Raw genomic sequence first — 22151 nt, forward strand, 5'->3', positions numbered from 1 at the left:
CTCTTAGTTTCAATGTATGAACTGAGAAGAGTTAAGAATACTCGGTATTTATTTCTTAGACTGACAACTGGGAAGGGGAGAAGGAAACTTGTTGAATTTTTTTCTTTTCCCGACTCCCTGTGCTTCACGCCAGTAGACATAAATAAATCTCTCTTCCTTGGAAGATAAAAAAATTACTTACTAGCTAGACTATTTAAGAGATTTTATGCTGGAATCCCAAATCCAGCATGGCTGGGTTAAGCCAGCCTGACAACGCGCGCCAACAGCCCATGAAGCTATCCTTGGACAGCTAGGGAATCTCCGGAGAGATTTTTGGTTGGTAGTTCCATAGGATCCGCTTCCCCACTACAGATCCCACTGGCAAGCTGATAAAAAAAGTTATATGCAAAAAAAAAAAAAAAAAATCAAGAGAAAACTGAAGGATTCAATGCTGCATATATCTGCTTATTAGCTTATATTCTCCTGTGAAATTCAGAGGGCAGCCCAGATAGACAATAAGGCATTTCTGCAGAGAGGAAAATTATAGTTACTGTTGGCAGAGACTGCTGTTATTTTTCAAAAAATAACCGTGAACTCTGTGAGAACTGTAGTGCTTATCACCATCCTTTTGAACCTGGACTGGGCTTGGATGTCAAACTACAACGTGAAGGAAGCTAATATTTTTATTCCTATGTAGACAATGAAAACAGGCAGGTACTTCATTTGGATGTTTTAAACAGAACTCTTAATATACACACACAGGTTAGTATGAATTTCTCTCCCAAAAGTGCAATTACAGAGCTAGTTTAAAATTCTGAGTCCTGCATGGGAATGCTTCTGGATTACAGATTCCCACAGCATTTACATTTCATTACAGTCACATAAGCATACTAGTTATTGAGAGGCTAAAAAAAGTCTTTCTACTTTAGATATATCGTTTTGAAGGACCCATAATAACAGTAATTGCCATCATAAACTTAGGAGTCTAGACGGTGAAAGGAGATTAATTTTAAAGCTACAGTCATTTAATAATAAATTAAATCAATAATAGAAGACATTTACTAGTAATGTCACCATTTTGACATAACCAGTTCTCTGACAAGGATGTCAGCAACCAGTAAATCTGTAAAAATATTCAAAGGCAAACCCCCATGAAACATTTCATGTTCCTCATGAAATATAAAGGCACCAGCTATTCTGAGGACATTAACGAGACTGGTGTAGGACTGAGTAGCATTTATTATTGAATCGCAGGCTTAACCTTCATGAGTGGCACACAATGTACTCAAAAATGTAGTTCTCTTTCTCAGTCACCCCAGCATTAACAGGAATATAATCAATTTTAAGAAACGATTCCCCATTTGGAGGAGGGTGGGGGGGAGGTAGGTAATGTTTCTGTGAAGGGGGAAGCAGAGTACTCAGAGAAACCTTTACAACTGTAAAGTTGGCTTGTTTAAGGCTTGTTTAAGCCAGTTCTGAGCAGGCACATAGAGCAAGTGAAAGGTCGCTACTTCACTGAGACATCAGCAATCTAAGAGTCAGATGACATCGCATGTAGTCCAGCTCCTACACAGAATAAGAGGTAAACTACAGCTAAGAATACATATATATATAGTGTACCTACAGAAGGATACAACTTTGCTCTATAAGCTGACTTATAGAAAGGAGGTTTTTAAATAGCTAATAATTTCCTTAAAGGAAAAAAAAACCCCGAACCCACAAGAGGTTATTCTATCGAATCACATTCGCAAGTGTTGTCATTCCCAGAGTTTTGCATGCTTCTCCTGCCACCTTCTGCTAGGCAGGACACACGTAGGGACGTTACACTATTACATTGCAAAGCTCTGAGCATAAAATTGAAGACCAAGAACTTCTCCAGGTTGCATCTAGGCATTATGATGAACCACTGTATGGCCTAGGGAAAAAGTTGATGTGTTTAATTTCTCCACACTACTACTTTAACACTTCGCAGCCTTACGAAAATGCAAAGCAATATATTTAAATAAGGAAGCGTGTTATACCCAATGTTTACACAATGTAGGGATTCTAGAGATACTACTGTAACAATCAAGCATCAGGCCTTAGCAAGCAACACTGACAACAATTATTTATGTAGGAAGAAGTGATTAGTATACCTGAGTGTTTGGGCTCACCTCTGTCTCCATGCACTTTCCCATCATAGTTCTTGATCAGTTCTTCAATAAAGGTACCATCCTGGTCAAGCACTTCATCTCCCATATATGGAATGTTATGTAAAACAGTTTCATCCTCTACCTAGTAACAACAGTTATAATCAAACAATTTTAAACTGCGTTTTTCAGTCGACCATTTCTGCATTGTTATTTTCACAATCTACAAGCGTCTAGCTATCACAGTTAACCAACTGCCTTCACTGTTTTAGCACATTTACCATTAACTAGAGAAATAAACTAAAACCCTCATCTTTGTTCAACAATTTTGCACGCTAGCGGCGACTAGCTCAAGATACTGACCCTAGCTCCTAACATTAAGGTTAGCAGGGTGTTTCCACAAAGCTTCTGCTTTTGAAACATAGTAAGCTACCTAGCTTTGCAAAGCTTGTATTTGATAAGTTCATTCTCCCTTCCTTGGTTCTCTTCCACAGTAACGTGCAGTGGAAACCACCCCTTCATTGCTTTGCAGAGATAAGAAAATATGATACAAAAAGACTCTAAATTCAAGTTGTCTAAACAGCAAGCATAGAAACATGCCTCACAATTTAATCTGAACTCCACCATCTTTTTTTTTTGTCTGCATATAGACTAAATGCATTCATACTCCCATGTTTTATCAGTAGAATTTATGGGCCTTGATACTCAGCTGTATCTTCCAGTACTACAGAAGAACCTTCTATTGTTAAGAAAATAAATGTAAACTTTCCTGCTGATCGCGATTCTACAGCAGTGCAAAATATCCAAACACTGATGAACTGAAAGCAAGTAGAAAAATGTGTGGAAGAACTCTGTACATATCCTGATAAAACTGGTTATTTAAATCACTTTGCTACGATTATTATGGTAATAAGCAGTCAGCAAAGGTGATCATATACAAAATGATGTGCCAAAGATTTGTAGTAAGCTAAGCTTTTTGAATAAGTCAAATACCTACCTCAGAAATCTAACGTTACGGCTTCTGCACACAGTGAACCTAATCAGAAGAGGCGGCTATACTCAGTTGCTATCTAAGAATGACTATTTCAGGATTAAGTTCTCTTTATTCCGTAAGAATTACTATTCTGCTACAGGTATGTTGGTCAATTGTCTTACATAAAGACATTCAAATCCCTCAGAAAACATTTCTTATTACACTAATTATACGCTTTCAAATAAATCTACATTGGTTAAATGCCATACAAGACAATTGGTTACCTGAATTAAATAAACTTAGGGTCTCTTTACAGCAAGGTTTTAGACATACTTAGGTTCACCAAGGACAGAGGTTGTTTCCAAAATTACTTTTTTTTTTAAAAAAAAAAATTTTATTTGGGGGATCCTATTTCTGATTATTACTGCCTTATTACCAATACCAAAAAGATGGGGAGGGTAACTGGCAACAGATTTTTGCTGGTTTATTTCTAAGATTAACTCCTCCCTTTTCTCCATACATTTCTCCTCCCAGCACTTTTTTAAACTTACCATAAAATTCTGTTGAAGGGGAGACCAAGAATACATTATAGGCACAGAAGCAACAGCATTGAGAGTCTTCAGTGGGATGACTTGTTTTGGAAAATCTATGTCACTGGTAACAGAGCACTGAAATAAGAGGTTGAAGTTACACTTACATAGCAACATCAGAAACAAAAAGAAAAAAAAGTCACAGAAGAACACTCTACGATGTACAAAATTCAAAGCATTTATCAAAATTAGCCATATCAGCCTTTGAAAAATGCATCAGATTTTTAGGGTATAATAGTAAGGATAGGTTTAGCAGGAAATAAGACATGAGAATTATTTCCATGTCAATACCTTTACTAATAGATCATGATGGTTTTTTCCACTTATTATTAAGTGGCTGCGATGGTAATTTACTCAGACTATTCAACCTACAATACAAGTTATGTTTGGTATCTCAAAACAGATTTAGTACCTGTTGCTGCTATACTGATGTTTTGAGTATTTACTCAACCCATCAGAAAGACAACTGAATTCCCCTGGCTTCAGATCAATACACTGCAGAAATCATGTATTATTTATGTTAAAAAAACCTGAATTTTAATTTAATGCCACCAAGATGCTTATCTTTATCCTATCCTCAAACCTTTGATTATGCTCACTGATTACAACGGAAAAATGAAAATTAACTCTTCATATGCAACTCCGGACACATCAATGAGTTTCTCAGCTACAGGACTTTTTCTTTTTTTGGAGATTCAGAGGTTTATGTAGCCTTCAAAAGATAAACATGCCATAGAAATACAGACAACTTCTAGGTTATTCTTGCATCTATTCAACAGTTAACAGATACAGATCAACTTTTCTCAAATACTTGGACAGCAGTATGAAGAACTCTGAAAAAAAGTTACAAACAAAAGCAGACAGGAACATACAAAGCTAGGGAAAATACAACAAAGAGGATTTGGAGGTAGATAAAACAAAGTTTAGAACAGCTATCATAGCTACCTGAAAGGAAAAAAGGAAGTGGAGACAAAAGATCTTTCTCCTTTCCAGAAGGGAAAGATGAACAGAGCTTCACATTTCTAAAGAAATACACAAAGTAATGTAACAAACAGCATACAGAGACAGTACCCCGGTAGAATGACACAAGCCAGATTTATTTAGTTTCTTTTTAATCTGCAGCAAATGAAATTAGATTTCTGCTGTGTATATCAATACTCAAGACATTGTCCTATGCTAGTGCTTTATTCCCATTTCAGGTTAATGTTTGATTTTCTAGATAGCAGCCATCTAGTATATTTTTCATGCGTTTTTAAAGAAATATACAAAAGTAAAAAAAGAATTACTTTTCTCTTTGGAACTAGAAGTCTCAGGCTGACAAATGAGCCATGTCAAAATGACTCCCAGTGTTTGGTACTAAGTCTCAGTTATGTTGCCCCATTGTTTTGGTAGGGAACTCAGCTTAATATTTATTAGGCTAGCACAGGACATGCTATGGTCTCTGGTTGATGCTGACTGGACTACTCATTGGAGAAAACCTATGTCATCAGCGATGCCCTGCAGTCTTCACCAAACACATGAAGGCTCTCGCAAAACCTTTCCATCAGGTCACTAAACTTCTAGCCAGTGTCCTATGCAACTCTGAAGAAATTCAGCATATTAAGGAAAAAAGATTTTAAAGTAATCTTTTAAAACCCCCACCATTTCTTTGTCTCACTTCTCTATAAATTATGGCAATCTTAAATCAAGCATTAGAGTTCTGATTCATGAGACAGAGACTGGATTTGAATGCAATAATTAGTGTGCTCTATCAATTCAGGCAGGAAATCAATTCAGGCAGGAAATTAACATAAAAGAATAGTGAATCAAGCTACAAAAAAAAAAGAAGAAAAAAGAAAGGAATGGTGAGGAATGATCTGTCACTATCAAAAAAGTGAAAACTGGATGTGCACCTGTGTTAATTATTATCAGAAGTTCTGATCATACAGTGCCATATCATAGGTATAGAGCTGTACATGAGTAATTGCATATTCAGTCACGTTTAAAAGAAAACACTCGGGCAAGGTCCTCGCCTGTTTGCATTTGAACATGCATGCACACAAACGCACCTCTGTGACACACGTGCCCCCAGTTTCCCACTAAAATTTTAGGGAAAGGAAAATTTGACAAATTTCCTTGAAGAGAAAGTGGTTTGGTTTTTTTAACCTGTTCACAGTAAAGTCTTTTCATTCTCACCCTACTGAAAAGAGCTTTTCAGGTTATTACACATGAAACATCCTCAAACTGGCTTAATCTGGAGAAGTGCCTAAAGAGCAACTGAGAAAGAAGATAAATTAACCTGGGCCGAATACAGAAAGTTGGAGTAGGCTTAAGCCACTGTTGGAGCTACCTACATGAAAAGCCAGTTTGGGTGCACAAGTTGCATCACTGTCATGGAAGTGTTTTTCACAGATTTTTCGTCCATCTGCTTGTGCAACACAAGGGTGCATCAACTCAACTAACTCCTTTTAGAACCTCTGTGGCAAAATGACTTTTAATTAATGTAAAGACAACTTTGTCAAGTGGGTATGTTCACAGCTTTCATGTGCTTTAACTCAGTAAGAACCAAAGTCACTACTCATGTGTACCGCTGGGGGTCAACTCCAATAGGAGCAAGATTAAACTCCCAATATCAGCGAGACAAAGCGATTTGATTAAAGGGTGCTGAGGTATGATCCAAGTCTTCTCAGAAATAAAGAAGTTTAACTTTTGTGTGTCGTTCAAAGCTAGGTAGTCTGCTACGTATTCATTGCTTTCCAGAAGTCATATGATCAAAGTAAATAATAAATTCTTTAAGAGACTCGTACGAAAAATATTTAGCTGCCAAGTCATGTCATGCTGGAAAAAAAAATAATGAACAGCCAACTTTCCAGTAATAAAACAAAAACGTGCTAACAACCTTGTAAGTGGAATTACCACAACACATGTTAACCAACCTCCCTGGTCCCGCGCAATGAGCTCACAGAAGTCATGATGTGAACAGGCTGTATCCTACGTTGTTTCCATTCTTGATTTAAGATTTCAGTTCTTTCCAGTATCTTCTGACGATTAGAATTAAACATACTCTAAAAATTAATCACAATTGTAAACATTACAAATAAATCAAAAAGACTTTAACTTCACCCGCTAGCATCTTAAGGCATTAAACACGTACTAAAAAAATAAACAAAATCAGACAGGGTTAAAAAAAGTGCTCAAAAATGCAACTGTCCAAATTTTGTTTAAATGTCAGTGAGGCTCAATATAGTTCATTGTCCCTTTCTTTGACTCAGACCATGTTCTCACGTTTAGAGACTTAGAGGTTTAGCATGGAATTAAGTTTTAAATAGAATTAGAAAGAATACGTAGCTAAAGAAGTTGCCATACTTGCTCTCCACAGTCTCTTCTGATACTTAGCATGCCTGACTCAATCGCATATAAATGTATCATACCTGTTTATAAGATCACAGAGTTAAGACAAATTTTCAGTATGTTATCAAAGTGTTTAATGAAATTGTTATTGGAGGTGTTAACTGCAGGACAACTCATACTTCAGAAGAAAATCAATTTTTCTATCACTCTTCAAGGAATAGAACCAAAAGATGACATACCTTTACTTCATCTGCACGTCGGAACCTCTTGAGCTGCCTCAGTCTCATATATTCTGATTTCACACGTTTTCGCCAACAAATTGGTCCCTTCTCAGATTTTTTTCCGGTTTGACCCATGATTATCCTACAAGAGACAATGTCATGTTATTACCAAATCTGACGCAGCTGCTTACGGAGGAAGCTAGAGTCAAGTTAGGTAGGATAGAGATATTCCTTTAATACCTTTCATACCTAATTCCTTTAATTCCTTTCAATCAGACACTTGCAATACCATCCCAATCCAACAAAGAAAATAAAAGAAAACAAAGTTTAGTAATAGACACCAGAGAACAGTAATTTTAATTACAAATCAGCGGGACCATTCACATTTGCTTTAAGCATTTCTAATGCCTCTATACAGAAAGGTACCTAACGGATTCAAAAGGGTGAAGCGGAACATATCAAGATTCCCATTGCAAAGATACACACTGGAATCCTTGCAAGCAGTCTTGGACATTAACTTCTGGAGAGCTATGTTCATGGCAGACAAACCTTTCCCTCCTCGCAGGAGTGGTCCTCTTCAGTAAGATACCAACTCCTAGAATAGGCTTCTGGAGTTGATTTCAAGTGCAGAGAGGCAGCCCAAGTAGAGTCCTCCTACCCAGCTACTCAAGTGCCAAAAAGTTGTAGAAATTCAGACATAAAGAGTTTTGAAACAGGCAGAATAAGAGACCTTGCTCTTTTCTCAAGTATTCTACAAAAACCCAAACTGTCCAGCTGACTGCAAACAGGACACTGATTCCACTTTTACTGATCACCCTCCCAGTACCAAGTGTTTCATTTTTATGTTACAGGACTGTTGGCGACGAAGTTGTATTTTTACATTAGAATCCAAACGCGTTGCTAGAATATGCCAATCTGCTCCGCATTTTTCAAAAATCAAGGACCGTATGCTGCGACTATGCTGGCAATGACTATTTTGACAGCATCCTGAAACAAAACCACTACATCGAAGGCTGGCTTCCTCTCAAGAGTTGCGCTGTAATAACCTACAGTATTTCACCGAATAGCTCAAAATAGCATTCACAACAGCCATCGTGGGCTGAAAGGCCGAAATGTTCAGTTGCCCAAGAGTAATACATTCTCTAACAAGCATAATCAATTTGAGCAGAAACAATTCTAGCCCTTCCAGTTATCAAGGTAGGTAAATGTGAACAGGGGTGTCTTCTTTGGGCTGGAGGCGAACGCCGAGTGCTACCTCCCCTGCCCCGCACCACAGCCCCCCCAACGGTCGTGAGCAGAGCTGTATCCAAGTTACTGGGAGCTCTTTGCTGCTGTAGGCAGAGCTCTATTTTCAGCAGTTTTGTACAGGTTGGATTTGAATTCTATCAGACTTTATGATGATTGGGGCAGGAAATCAATACAGAACCTGTTTATTCTCAATATTACGCCTTCATTTACCATGAACAAAAGGTAATAGCCTATGAGAGCCTGATGCTCATTTTTATGCAAGACATTAAATCATATTTTTAAGGAAAATCGTTGGGGTTTTAGATTTGGAATGAAAATGAATCAACAAACAAATAGCAGAAGTGCCAATCCTAATCATGGGAAGTATCCTTTGAGGAAAAAAGGCAAAACTTATTTATAAGTTTCATGTCATGCCCGAAGCACCTGACTAGACAGAGGGGGAGGACAGAGAACCAGCGGGGAGAGGTAAATCTAGAGCAAAGTGTCAAACGCAGTTGCTCTGCTTCCATGCCTCAAGGCAGCATGTAGAACCCACCTGTATCTCATTTACCACAACACCAGTGGTTCTGGGAGAAAGAGGTAAAAAATAAAAAAATAAAACAAAACCCCCAGACCATTCATGTTTAGAGCATGGTAAAGAGAATCAGTGGTTCAAAGTGCACTACAATATTGATGAGAGAACAGCATAAAAGCATTATGAAGTACAGAAAATGCATCGTATTATATGCTAAACTACGCAATGAAAAAATACGGAAAAACATCCCATTAGCTGGAAATAAATTAGACATAGAATAAGCATCATTAAATAACAGAAAGACAGAATCTCAATTTGTAAGTAATACAGAACATCAAAACCACTTCAGTTAAGGTTCAACCAAAAGACATGGAAAAAGTACCAATGAATTCAAAAGATAAATGAAAGCTCAGCTGACAGGCTGGATCGATGGGCTGAGGCCAATTGTATGAGGTTCAACAAGGCCAAGTGCCGGGTCCTGCACTTGGGTCACAACAACCCCATGCAACGCTACAGGCTTGGGGACGAGTGGCTGGAAAGCTGCCCTGCAGAAAAGGACCTGGGGGTGTTGGTTGACAGATAGCCGAATGTGAGCCAGCAGTGTGCCCAGGTGGCCAAGAAGTCCAACGGCATCCTGGCCTGGATCAGAAACAGTGTGGGCAGCAGGAGTAGGGAGGGGATCGTGCCCCTGTACTCGGCGCTGGTGAGGCCGCACCTCGAATCCTGTGTTCAGTTTTGGGCCCCTCACTCCAAGAAGGACATTGAGGTGCTGGAGCGTGTCCAGAGAAGGGCGATGAAGCTGGTGAGGGGTCTGGAGCACAAGTCTGATGAGGAGCGGCTGAGGGAGCTGGGGTTGTTCAGTCTGGAGAAGAGGAGGCTGAGGGGAGACCTCATCGTTCTCTACAATTACCTGAAAGGGGGTTGTGGTGAGGTGGGTGTTGGTCTCTTCTCCCAAGCGACCAGCAACAGGACAAGAGGAATCTGCCTCAAGTTGCACCAGGGGAGGTTTAGGCCGAATATTAGGAAAAATTTTTTCACTGAAAGGGCTGTCAGACACTGGAAGAGGCTGCCCAGGGAGGTGGTGGAGTCACCATCCCTGGAGGTATTTAAAAGACGTGTGGATGAGGCACTTAGGGACATGGTTTAGTGGTGGACTTGGCAGAGTTAGGTTTATGGTTGAACTTGATGATCTTAAAGGTCTTTTCCAACCTTAATGATTCTATGACAATACTGAAGTAGCATATCCCATAAAAACAAAACACAGATTATGTTTACTTACTCTAATACTGCATCAAACACAGCCCTTCTTATTCTAGTTTCCTGGAGAATAACAAATGACTCAGGCTTAAAAAAAGCTTTCTTAACAGAAATCAAATTGCCAAGTAAGCCCTGCTCATCAAAAGCAGATCTATATGGAAACCATATCTAATTAGATTAAAAACAACAACAAAAAAACAACAAACAACAGAATTCCCATCTTTCTTTCATACAGCTGAAATACAGCCCCCAGAACATCCCACAAACAAGTATTTAAGACCTGAGAGAAATATGTCCCCATCCAATAAACAAATCCAATCTATTCAATTTTTCAGTAATGAACATCATTGTTACCTGTTGTATTAAAATGGTAAGAAAAACAATACTTTACAAGAAGATAAATACTTCCTTTTAAAATGTCATAACTTATGCACACTCAGGTTATTAATCTGAAAACAAACAGGACTTAGAAGAACACTCTCCTCTTGCGCTAGATTCAAGCTGCTGTCTGGGGCACAACACAGAAAATAATTTGATGTTCAAGGTACCAAATAATGAAACATAGGAAATAAAAAAATGCACTGTTGCTTACGTCAACTTAGAGCAAGAAAAATTCTTCTAGATAAAGTAATAATGTATTAGGAGAAAAAAGAGTGGAGAGGAAGCATATGCCTGTATAGGTTATAGAAAAATTGTAGCTAAAAAAAGCAAAAAGTGTCCTGGGCGCATGGTTGTAAAGTATTAATTTTGAAAATTCTTGAAAATTTATTAATGAATTCTGATTTTGAGCAGCAGTTTTTCAAACAAAGTGAACCATATTTGTATGTTTCTGGGCAGTCAAACATGGCCAAAGTAGAATTACAGTGTTGTTAACACATGTACTATAGTAAGAGGGAATTGTTTTTCTGTCCCTAATCTAAGAAGAAGGTATGGGGAAAAAAAACAAGGCAGGGGGCAGGGAGGGAAGAGCGTATTCATAGCAGGCAGAATTAATTCTCACAGTGCAACTGATCCATCATCTTCACATGAGGACTACAGCCAAATGCCACTGACAATTTCTAATGTCGATTCAAAGGTTGCCCCAAAAACTATACATTTAAGAAACTAAACCTGAGAAACTGGGATAAGAAGTTTCACAGACCAGGACAGCCCGTGCTGGGTCAGGGCTGGGGGAGCAAAAAATGAGACCAAAAGATGAACTCTTACAGAAGGGTGCTGGACACTACCTCCATCCCTGACAGGAAGAGTAATTTGGAGAATTAAAAGACTGCAGGGAAACACTAACATAAACTCAACCTCTGGGGCAAATCCAGGATTGTAGATGCTGTCTCAAGCCTAGTATTGGTCCACTTGCACTAGTACCTATGTGCAAGAAAAAAACCTTTCCCAAATCACTTTCTTCAACCATTTCTGCTGTTAGCATTCATAAGTACTCTGAGCTGTAACGAACTAAAGTTTTCACTTTGCTAAACAAGAAAAAAGTCTATACATTTTCATTAAATTATGTTGTATGGGATTCGCAGCTAGGATTGCAGAGCAGAAAAGCTAGTGAATTTTAAGATCAATTTGTCAGAACTAGTCAATTTTTCATATAAAGTTTCAGAATATTCCCTACAGTAGCGCAAGTGGCACAAGCTGAATCCCATCTGCCTAAGAACAGTTAAGCCTGTCTTAAGAAGACAGCATAATGTTAAACAGTTTCCATTTAATAAATGAAAACGCAATACTGGATTGTCTTAGTGCAACGGTCTGATTCTGAGAGCCCCCAGGCCATGTCCCTCTTTTCTGTCCCCATTTCCCCTTCTGAATCCTGCTAGCTGTTTCTATTGTTTCAAAATCAATCTTTCCCATTTTTCCCCCCCTCTTCATATGAAGGGCCTACAGAAACCATGTAACTGCTGAAAATCCCAATCCTGAGAACTTTTATCCAAAAGAAAGGAACTATGTAGCAGTCAACTCAGTTACTTATGGACAGATTATCTCCTCTCCAAAACAGATACAAAAAAGCAAGTGGAACTCTAGAGCAGGTATACTGTTTCTAGAGAAAGCTCATCTCCCAAAGCCCAGAACTACTTCCAGGCAGAACCTGAGCTAACCTCGCCTGATCCTACCTGGCATCACGCTCAGGAGGGAAAACTTGCCATAACTCCCCGCACCATCTTTGCGGAAGAGGGAACACAGGGAAATGTTGTGAGTCATCCCAAGTGCCAACCTGGTACAGCCACAGACAGACGGACTGTCTCGCTCCAGGCTGGGCCATCACCCCGATGCCACGGCAAGGAGATGCACGTGCAACGCTTAAAGGCAAAGGTTTAATATCTTGGGTCCAAAGCTACGCTTAACCCAGCCAGTCCTCCTGGAGCACAGCACCGCAGAACTGAAGTGACCCCACGCTGCCTATTCCATACGTACAGCTGAGCGCTGCTACATACACACTGCTCGCCAGCTCCCGTACCATCCAAATTTTTCCATTACTTGTAATATTACAGGCTGGCCAATTCCCTGAGCTATAGATATACCCATGCATGCCTAAGTGCATGGGAAGAACTGGACATTAGATAATTATACTAAATGAGAGGACCAATGCAATTCTAAACAGACAGCCATCAAATAGAAGAAAAACAATAAAACTAACACCTCTTTTTGACCAATAAGGAGTTTGAAGTATTAAGAATGAGACATACTGAGCCCACCTAAACACTGATTTTAAAAAATCCCACAAGAAAACAAAAACACATAGCTATTCTTTTCCGTTGCTACTCATGCTTGCATAGCTGGAAATGAAAAACAACAAAGAACAGCAGTGTCCTAGAGCGTATACGCTTGTGTTTTAAATAAATAAATTCTGCTGAGCATTTCATAATGAAGTTAGGTACAAGATCCGCATTCTTTACAATAAGCTTTAAAGAAACTTCATGCTGATAAGCTTAAATCAGCCAATACTTACTTTCAGCAGCCAAAGTGTGTACAGTACATGTAGAATTCATGAGAGACAAAGAAGCGTAGAAAAATTTCTGCTCAAATTGTTCCTGTTTTGCCTACAGAACATTGAAATAGCCTTATTTCAAGACGTCCTATTTTTCTTCAATCATTTTGGCAATATCCGTCAGTGACAGACAAGAACACAAATAATTCTCTAAATTAGGCAGTCTATTCAAGCAGTCCTACTGCTGTCAAAGACTATATTTAAGCTCCTCTGGCTACCCTGCCAAATTTCAGGAAAAAAAAAAATTAATGAAAATTTTCAAACTGGAAAGCATAGGAGAACAAATGAAGGGGTCTGCCCTTTTAAAACAATGCTATTCATTTGTAATTGTGCTAAATATTACACAATATTTTAAACTGTAACAATATTATATTATCTTCCCTCTACTCAGGATTTCTGTTTGGAGATATTTATGAATTAAAACATACAGCAGCGACAATCATCCCACCCTTCCCAACTCTTTATTCTCACCCCAATACTGCCCACCGAGCTGCAGCCGCTCTTCTCAAAGGGATGCACGGTAGACTGGATTTCACTGACCAACGATAAATAAAAGCTCACTTTTGTGATTGTTTTTTGAAACACAGATCAGTTTGATGACCCCATCCCCGACCATGGCTTCCTGTGCACAGCTATAAAGCAGGAAGGAATTGTTAGGAACTCAGACCAACACCAAGGAAAAGCTGGTACAGGCAATTACACCATAAACGGGCGCTGGTTTTATACATCAGTTTGCTCTGGAGTGGCAGGCACGCTCTTTTAAATGTAAGCTGTTATCAGATCCAGACAGCATACAGGTCTTTCAGCCTAAGCATACCAATCTTACTAATGGAGAAATTATTATATATTAAACCCTATCTGAAGTCATCATTAAACTTCTTCAAGCATCTACAAAACTTGGGGTTTAGTTAAAAAAAAAAAAAACAAAAAAAACCCAACAAAAAACCCAACCACACCCTTCTATGCTTTTCCTCAAACTAAAAAAAATTTTCACTCAGGCAGCAGAATTTAGGACAACTTTCATGTTCAACTCAAATAGCAGAATTTTAGCAAAAGAAGGGATTAACAAGATTTTTCTATAAGCCTGCAAAAAATTCAATACTTGCTAGAAAACAAAACAAAAAATACATTTCAAGTATCAAAAAATCAATGCATTAAGCTTAGACCTAAAGTTGTTAACTTTCCAAAACCACCTCAGAAAAAAACTCAAATGATCTTTCATGTTACAGGATTCTACACAGCACAGTACAACAAAACGATTGTTCAACCACAGCTAAGTATTGTTCAGCTATGTTAAACTAAACTTGATTACTTAGAAACTCTTGGAAATTTACTTTTAGTATTTTACTTCATGCACCCTAAATGCAAACCAAGACAATACTCTCTATGAACCTATCCTAAACCTTTCCAGAGTAAGCAGTTTCCAGTAGACTCTTATTACAATTATCAAGCACCTGAAAATAAACTATCAATAAAACACATATCACCAGACTTCCAAAAAAAAAAAGACTGGAAGGTTAATTATAAATTAATGCTGTAATCCGCCAGATCCATCCCCTTTGTTTACATCACACTTTTGTTAACAGCTCAGAGATTCATGAAAAAAAAAACTGTGGTCAAGAAACAATATTAGTCTCTTGAGCTAAGTAAGAAAAATTGTTCACTGCTGTGATTTCAGAGCTACTAACTATTTCCACATTAAGTTATGCAAGCTGCAGGGGTGGGGCAAGAATGACACTCCCAGCACCTCAAAGGGCTTTTCACCTGTGCTATCAGCAGACACACGGAAAAATACGCCTAGAAGTTTTGTAGTTGCTTGCTACTGTATCTTCTGGATTTTCTAAAGCAAAACAAAACATGGTTTTCTTTCAAACTTATCTAGGTAAAATAGCACATTCTCATTTCCATGGGAATAAAAATATTCCCAAGGCCACTGTCAGCTTGGGTATTTCAGATATCAAACCAGACCGACTAATAAAAATCTCTAGCTCCGAAATACAACAACACAGGAAACATTAACGTAGTTTACTAATATTTCACTAAAAAACAAGTACAGAACATTTAGTCTTTTACAGAATTAGTCACAGAGAAATAGATAGGAGTAAACTGCAGTGTGTTTTTTACTATTCTGTGTTATAGAAATGTGGTATTTTAAGTTTACAGCGCAGTCCAACCTATTTTTAATCACAAAATACCTAAACGTACTTATCTGTCCTTTAAAATTTACATGATGTTGTTATTCCATATGCTGAAGTTCTGTATCATTAAAGGATGTTTAAATTTAGAGAGAACTTACATCAAATGCTACCATCAGTTCAACTACCTTCCTCAAATGCTATTTGGTGTCAGTTTTACCTGGAAAAGACATCATCTGTCCGCTGTATCAGTGACCCCGGTCACTCATTTCCACCTCTACTCAGCCTTCTCTACTGTGAGAGCTCAAGTGCTTATGATTCTGTTAATCAAACTAGGTCAGGGAAAAAAAAAAAAAATCTGTCTGAACAGCCCAGAAAATAAACACACTTAGTTTTTAAATACAATTTTTCAACAAAATCAGCTCCACAAGGTGGTTTGTTCAGCAGCCACATGACTTCTTGAATCAACACAAGTGAACAGGCGGCAACACTGGGGCAGGAACAAGAGGCAAAGAACTGAAATGGGGGAGAGGAACAGTTTTAGGCTTTAGTGTTTGTCAAGCCATGTCGTCTCTCTGCCACTCCGTTTTACCAGTACAGAAAAATCATTCTTAACAACCAGAAACAGGAAACATTTACTAAGCCATCCATGCCAGCTCTGCCACTCTTTGGGCAGATAAATACCAACAGGCTTGTATCAGCCTACAAAGGCTTAACCTCTTTTGGGCTCTGTTTGGCAGTGTCTAAAAGAAATTGGTCAGTGCATGAACTGATCTAAGCAGGTAACTCCAAATAGCCCATCTGTCCTTCCTCATTCTGACATGCTTCCGTGGTAGTGGATGATGTAGGTTAATAAAACACTTGTGATCAACTCTAACAAGATTCCACGTTCTGCAAGAATGTTCTTGATTACTCAAGAGATGGAAACTGTTACACAAGCTATTGTCAAAGGCAAAACTATTAATTTTAGCAAACTTGATGTAAGGAGGAGAACCATCAACAGCTTCAGATGTACTAATGCCATAACCCCAAACCGAGGCATAATGTCTGTGTGTGAAAGCAAATGTCCAAATCTCAGAATACTTCCTTGTCCTTCCCCTCAAGTTAGCAGAAAAACCCTTGCTTGCAAGTAGAATTAAAAGCCTGCGTTTCAATTGCAGCGTGGGCAGCAACCACACCCAAGACATTTTACCGTCAGCCCTACCGCCAATACAGACTGATGACGGCTGTAGGCTTTCCAGGTAATATGGCAGCGCCAAAAGCAGAAGGTCTGCTGCTATAAACAGGCATGCTTTTGTTAGGAGCGGGCTCATCACAATTAAGCTCCTATTACTGTGACACAGTTACTTACTTGCAATTACTATTTGCAACACTAAAATACATTTCAGTCAGTGGAATCCATTCAAAAGTAGCAATCTGTCACTACAATATTGTGGGGGTTTTTTATGTATCAACAACTTAAAATTTTTGCCTCTACTGACAGAGTTGTCAAATCCAGGGCCAGTGCACTCTCTCCTCCCTGACAGAATCAATGGTTACTAGCATATTAACAGTTACCTAACAGACCTTAACTTTGAAGAACAACATTTCAACTTAACCAAAACTAAGGAGCACATTCACTTACCTATTTGCTTTTGGAAGCTGATGACAAATACATCCTAATGTACTTCTCAGCTAGGACTGGGAAAGGAAGTGGGATCTTAAAATGGTATATGTTTCCTCTCTTCATTGTCCGTCTACACTCCTTCAGCATCTCAGATAGAATTTACATGGCAAATGTGACAAATTTGATTGAGATGATCAGTTACATCAAATCAGATCTTTTCTGCACTTGAAGCAGAGTTTCCGAACTGGACCAAATTTGTTCATGCTGGCCTGATAAGCACCCAGACTGGCAGAGAAGAGGAACCATGCAACCAGGGTCAAGGGAAAGGAGCAACGCCTCTCCCTGCCAACGTCAGCAAACCATTAGAGCATATCATCCACTTGCCTTAGACTAGAACACTTACCTTCCGTACCATGTAAAACATACTATTCACACTGCGTAATTGTTTCTTCTTTACAAGACTTTGCACAATCAAAGCAGTTAATGTGGCAAACTACTTCTGCGAGTAGCTTTCAAGAAGTGTTTCCTGCTACCTCTAGATCAACTAAAGATTGCTCTGAAAAGATGTAGTGAGTGGCAAAACAACAGCAGCAACCATTTGTAACTTGTCTACATTAGTTGCCAGTGCAAGACAAATATAGAAGATGTCCGTAACAAACAAAAAGCTAGTGTAGGTTGGTTCAATTCAGTTCTGCCTCATCCATCCCACTACAGCCATTCACAACAACTGCATATATTCAAACCAAGGGTTAACAATGGTCATTTTCCATTTCCTATTATTAGTACAAGTCTAAGGCTTCATTATTCTTAATAAAATTACTTAAGAATACTACACATAGGCTCCCGAACCGCTAAACAGACTCCTTAAAACATGTGTCATGTTTTTGCCTGTTTCTGGGCCTTATCAAAATTGGACAAGTCACTTCAAGAATTTCAACCAATACATAAAAGAATTAATTCCCTGAACAGCATGCTTTCTTACACAAATCGGAGCTAAACCCGGATGATCACAGAAGTTGAGCACTATCCTAGCCCTTCTACTGAGACATGCTAATCTATGCTAAATCAAAGTACAAGAGGCAACAGACAAGAGTCAGCAAGGGATTTCATTTCAATATCAGGAGAAAATTCTTCACAGTGAGTGTGGTCCAGCATAGGAATGCATTAAGCAGAGAGGTGCTAGAATCTCCATTCTTGAAAACATTTTAAAAGTGGTCTGGAAAAGGCAATTTCAGTGTTGGCCTTGCCTGAGCGGGAGACAGGATCAGACGACCTGCCAACCTGAACTATTATACAAGTCAATACAACTCTGAACTGGGCCCGCCACCTCAAAACCAAGGACCATGCTATTTTTAAAGCTGATGCTATGGAGTTTGCTTGCCTTTTAAATTCCAGTTTAGTATTTCAGAAGATGAAAACAATCACCACTGTATTCTAAAATTCTTGGTGTTTCAATTAGCTACAGGTAGAATTTGGAAAACAACACTCCTATTAAGGGAACAGTAACTTGTGAATTAACATGCTTAAGAGCTTAATCAGACTGAACTCTCTAGTTCAGTGTGTAGTCACGGATTGTTCTCATCAGTGGAACTGATCAACTAGTCAGTTCACACACTCCTTCCCACTACTCTCCAGGGTGTTTGTTCATTTGAAAGAGGCCTTCTCCGCTTAATGGTACAGTTGGAGTCTTCAGTTCCACCTCTTAGAAATCATAATTAAAAAAGACAGATCGGAAAGCTCTTCACTAATTAAGAATGTAGTCTAACTAGAGTGCTACATACTCTCCATAAACTTACCATTATCTTTAAAATAAATTAAAAAAAAAACATAAAAGGGCTGTTTTTTTCAAATTAGTTGTCTTCTTATCCTAATAGGGTTCTGCTTCTCTTATAGAACAACCTTAGTGCCTTTGAAGTGTCACTCTTTCCAGACCTTCTACTTTCTGTCGTTTAAGTGACTACAGCTTTACCTTGCACTGAGTGTACTTAAGATCAGGAGCCTGATCTCTACCCTGGAACATTACATGGTTGGTTGGTTTTTGTTTCGTTTTCCCAGACTTCAATTTCACTTTTTTTTTCATTTTTAAGTAAACTTAGACACATTCTAGAAGATCTCAATAAGCAAGTCAAGCAGTACGCATGTTCACAATAAGCAACTCCTCTACGACCTGCTTCCCCACAACTCAAAAGATGTGCCTCCTCAATTATTTCTTCCCAAACACAATGGGTTTTGGGCCTTGCTACTATCCCAGCATCTCCTTAAGTTAATAGCTCCCAAATGACACTTCAGGATATTCAAGATTACCAAGATGCTTTTCTGTATCTTTTGATTAAGAATTTCATCTTCTTTCAAAAAAGGCTTAAAAAAAAAAACTAATCACCATTTTGTGGCAAATTCACACTTGGTTATCACATGCTACCTTGATCAAGGTGTCTATCATAAACAAAATAACTGTACACACCCTCTTCTCTTACAGCTGTATGAACGGCTGTCAGTGAACTAAGGGTACAGTTTCATGACATACTTAATCCAATCCAACTACTTATTTGTAGGAGTACTCCTACAAATAACTAACTTATTAACTATAATGACTATATTTTTTTGCAGTATTATTCCCAAAACTAAAATTAGTTGGAGTGGTTACTAAATTATTATAACATAGGCAATTCCTTGGATGCGAGCTAATCAGCGTAATCAGAATTTCCTCTAAATGGCTGATTTTTAGCTTTCCTATGGTAACAAGGCTGATGCAAATGGCAAACATAAATCAAATGTGACATGGCTTACAGATAACTAAGTTACGTATGTTTTCTGCAACAGATTCACGAAGGCAGGCAAGTGCCCTGGCATTATGAAAAACTGCAGTGTGAACACTCATTTTATAAAAAATAAACTTTAAAAAAAAAAAATCAGGGAAGTCGTGAAAAACAAAAAAAATTGCTAGGGAGAAACACCATTTTGGGCTGCAGACACTGATGGTTTAACAGATAACAGCAGATCCCTACCCAAGCAATGCCATTGGAGCTAACCGCAAATCAGAAGACTCACTGCCATACCTGCCCTCTGCTCCAGTATGCAACGTAATTACATACGCTACTTCACAGTAGCTACAATCCTGTGTTGTACCCCTAGATGTTGCTAGCAAATGCTCCTATCTCAGATATTAGGAATTGTGACCTTCCATCCAACTTCCAGATTTGGTAGGAGTCCCTGTTTTCCCTCCCCATACGTAACTCCTGACTTCTGCTTGCCTTGATCACAACATCTACCTTCCTTCATCAATTATTGTTTCTAGTCTGTTTTTAACAGTTAAATGCATCTCTTCAAACACAGTTTCTCATTACTGCCCAAATATACCAGATAAAAACTGTATGGAGGACCAGATGGCTTTGACTTTCAAGCACCACCCCTACTTCATGCTGGCATTGCTACAAAAAGAACTTTTACCTGCCACTTGTTCCTGTACCTGTGCTACCATTTCCCTCCTGACAGCATGCGCGTTTTTGCAGCCGGACACTGACAGGAGTGAGGAAGTCCTCTGGCTGAAAACACCTTGCTACTTTTGACCGAAGAAAAGAAAAGTGAGCATCCAGCCACCCTGTCCCCATCTAAAGACTCTGTGAACTCTATGGCCTTAGGCATTCAATTTTCAGCTCCTTGTGAAGAGTACTAAATGCCTAAGCCTGCAGATCAATTTCTGGAGGTGCTCAATTCATACTGAAACTCACACCACTTATTATTTGAAATGCTCACCTCACATAGCAAATGAGAGCCGTTCAGTTACTGACACACAAGACAGGAGGGAAATGAGGCAACACTAGGGCTCACACAACTCACATTTTCTTCAATCGTGCTCCCCATCTGATTTAAAAATAAAATAAAATTTTAATTTGCCTCCCACGGTATTTTATTTCTTGCTTTCTCCCCTAACAGTTCATTCACACAGAGAGCTTAACACTATGTTACTTGAATATTCTTTTCAGGAGTTTCTACCACCATTATAAAGTGACCAGGCAGATACTAGAAACTCCAACTCTTTACCCAAGACAAGGAGGAAAGAAAGGGAAGAATGAGGAGTCAAGCAGCTCCTGGATGTTAAAGAGAAGGAAATGTTCCTCCACTCCCTTTTCCTTCCTGGAAAAAACATGAGGAATCTTAATTTATCTTCTTGCTGGTTTTACATTAGAATTTTTTATTTTTCTGGGTTAGAAGACTATCAAAGCAAAGCAACTACCACGTATCCAACACCCCTTACCCTATCTGCCAACATGTTAAAAACTTTGCAACTCAGAGTTTGTCAATAACTCAGACCTTGCAGAAGTACTTCAGAAAATATAGCCAAAATTGCCTGTGGTTTTTCATGTCTAAAATAATTTTAATCAATCTGCTTCAAAAACGTAAATAATAAAAAAGGAGAAAAAAAAAAAGCATGAACTCACCTGGTCTTGACAAAAACCCCCAATCATTTTAGTAATTTTATTTTGGCATTTATCAATGGCACTAACTACAGGTTGATGAAACATGAAGTACCTGAGTAAGATCCAACAACAGAACTGTTCTAGAAAGCAAGCCAGCTTCTTTCAGATTTTCTACCAGCCCTAAAGAAGAAGGAGGGCATCAGTTTGATGACTTCTTTTTCTCTAATAGATATATTTTTACATTATCTCATTTTGTGGGAGTCCTTCATTTAGAACATTTACTCATCAAGAAATAATGGTTACGGGTACTTCTCAGAGTTTCATTTTCTTCAGTAGAGAAAAAGAAAGAAGTTATATCTGTTAATAACAAAGTAAGATTTCAATGCAAACAGTTAGATTGCCAATACATTTCCTTAAACAAATACAAGAGTAGATCAAAAAAAAGTAACGTAGTATAATTTGTTTTCGGGCAGCCTTTAAAAGAAAAAGATAAATTCTTACTAGAGTGTACAATCAGTCTGTATATGCAAGCCTGCAACTTTCAAAGGTATTCTTCCCTTCAACAATTAAGTTCTTTCTCTGTATCTGTACAGTTTCAGGATTTAGAGAAACAGAAACAGACATGAAATAATTACTGAATACCATGTAAGGAGTAAGAGTAACCATTTCAAAGAAAAATTTTCTGAATTCTCTATATTCTTGCTTTCTTCCAGAACATTTCAACATTTGATACTTTTAGAAAAATACTGTTTTGGAAATAAAAAT

At 38.4% G+C, this 22151-nt stretch overlaps 1 protein-coding gene across 1 annotated transcript in view; it reads right to left on the minus strand.

Moving 5' to 3' along the window:
* The window catches only part of EZH2 (enhancer of zeste 2 polycomb repressive complex 2 subunit), a 50731-nt gene that overhangs the window by 21544 nt on the left and 7036 nt on the right, over positions 1-22151 (minus strand). The window contains exons 2-5 of the mRNA XM_059818266.1: positions 7241-7364; positions 6587-6715; positions 3633-3749; positions 2133-2253 (exon numbers count right to left, since the gene is read on the minus strand). Coding sequence (XP_059674249.1) covers positions 2133-2253; positions 3633-3749; positions 6587-6715; positions 7241-7357 — 484 coding nt within the window. The 5' untranslated portion in view covers positions 7358-7364. The remainder of the gene's footprint in view (positions 1-2132; positions 2254-3632; positions 3750-6586; positions 6716-7240; positions 7365-22151) is intronic.

This window comes from Gavia stellata, chromosome 6 (assembly GCF_030936135.1).
Source record: "Gavia stellata isolate bGavSte3 chromosome 6, bGavSte3.hap2, whole genome shotgun sequence".
Classification (NCBI taxonomy): Eukaryota; Metazoa; Chordata; class Aves; order Gaviiformes; family Gaviidae; genus Gavia; species Gavia stellata.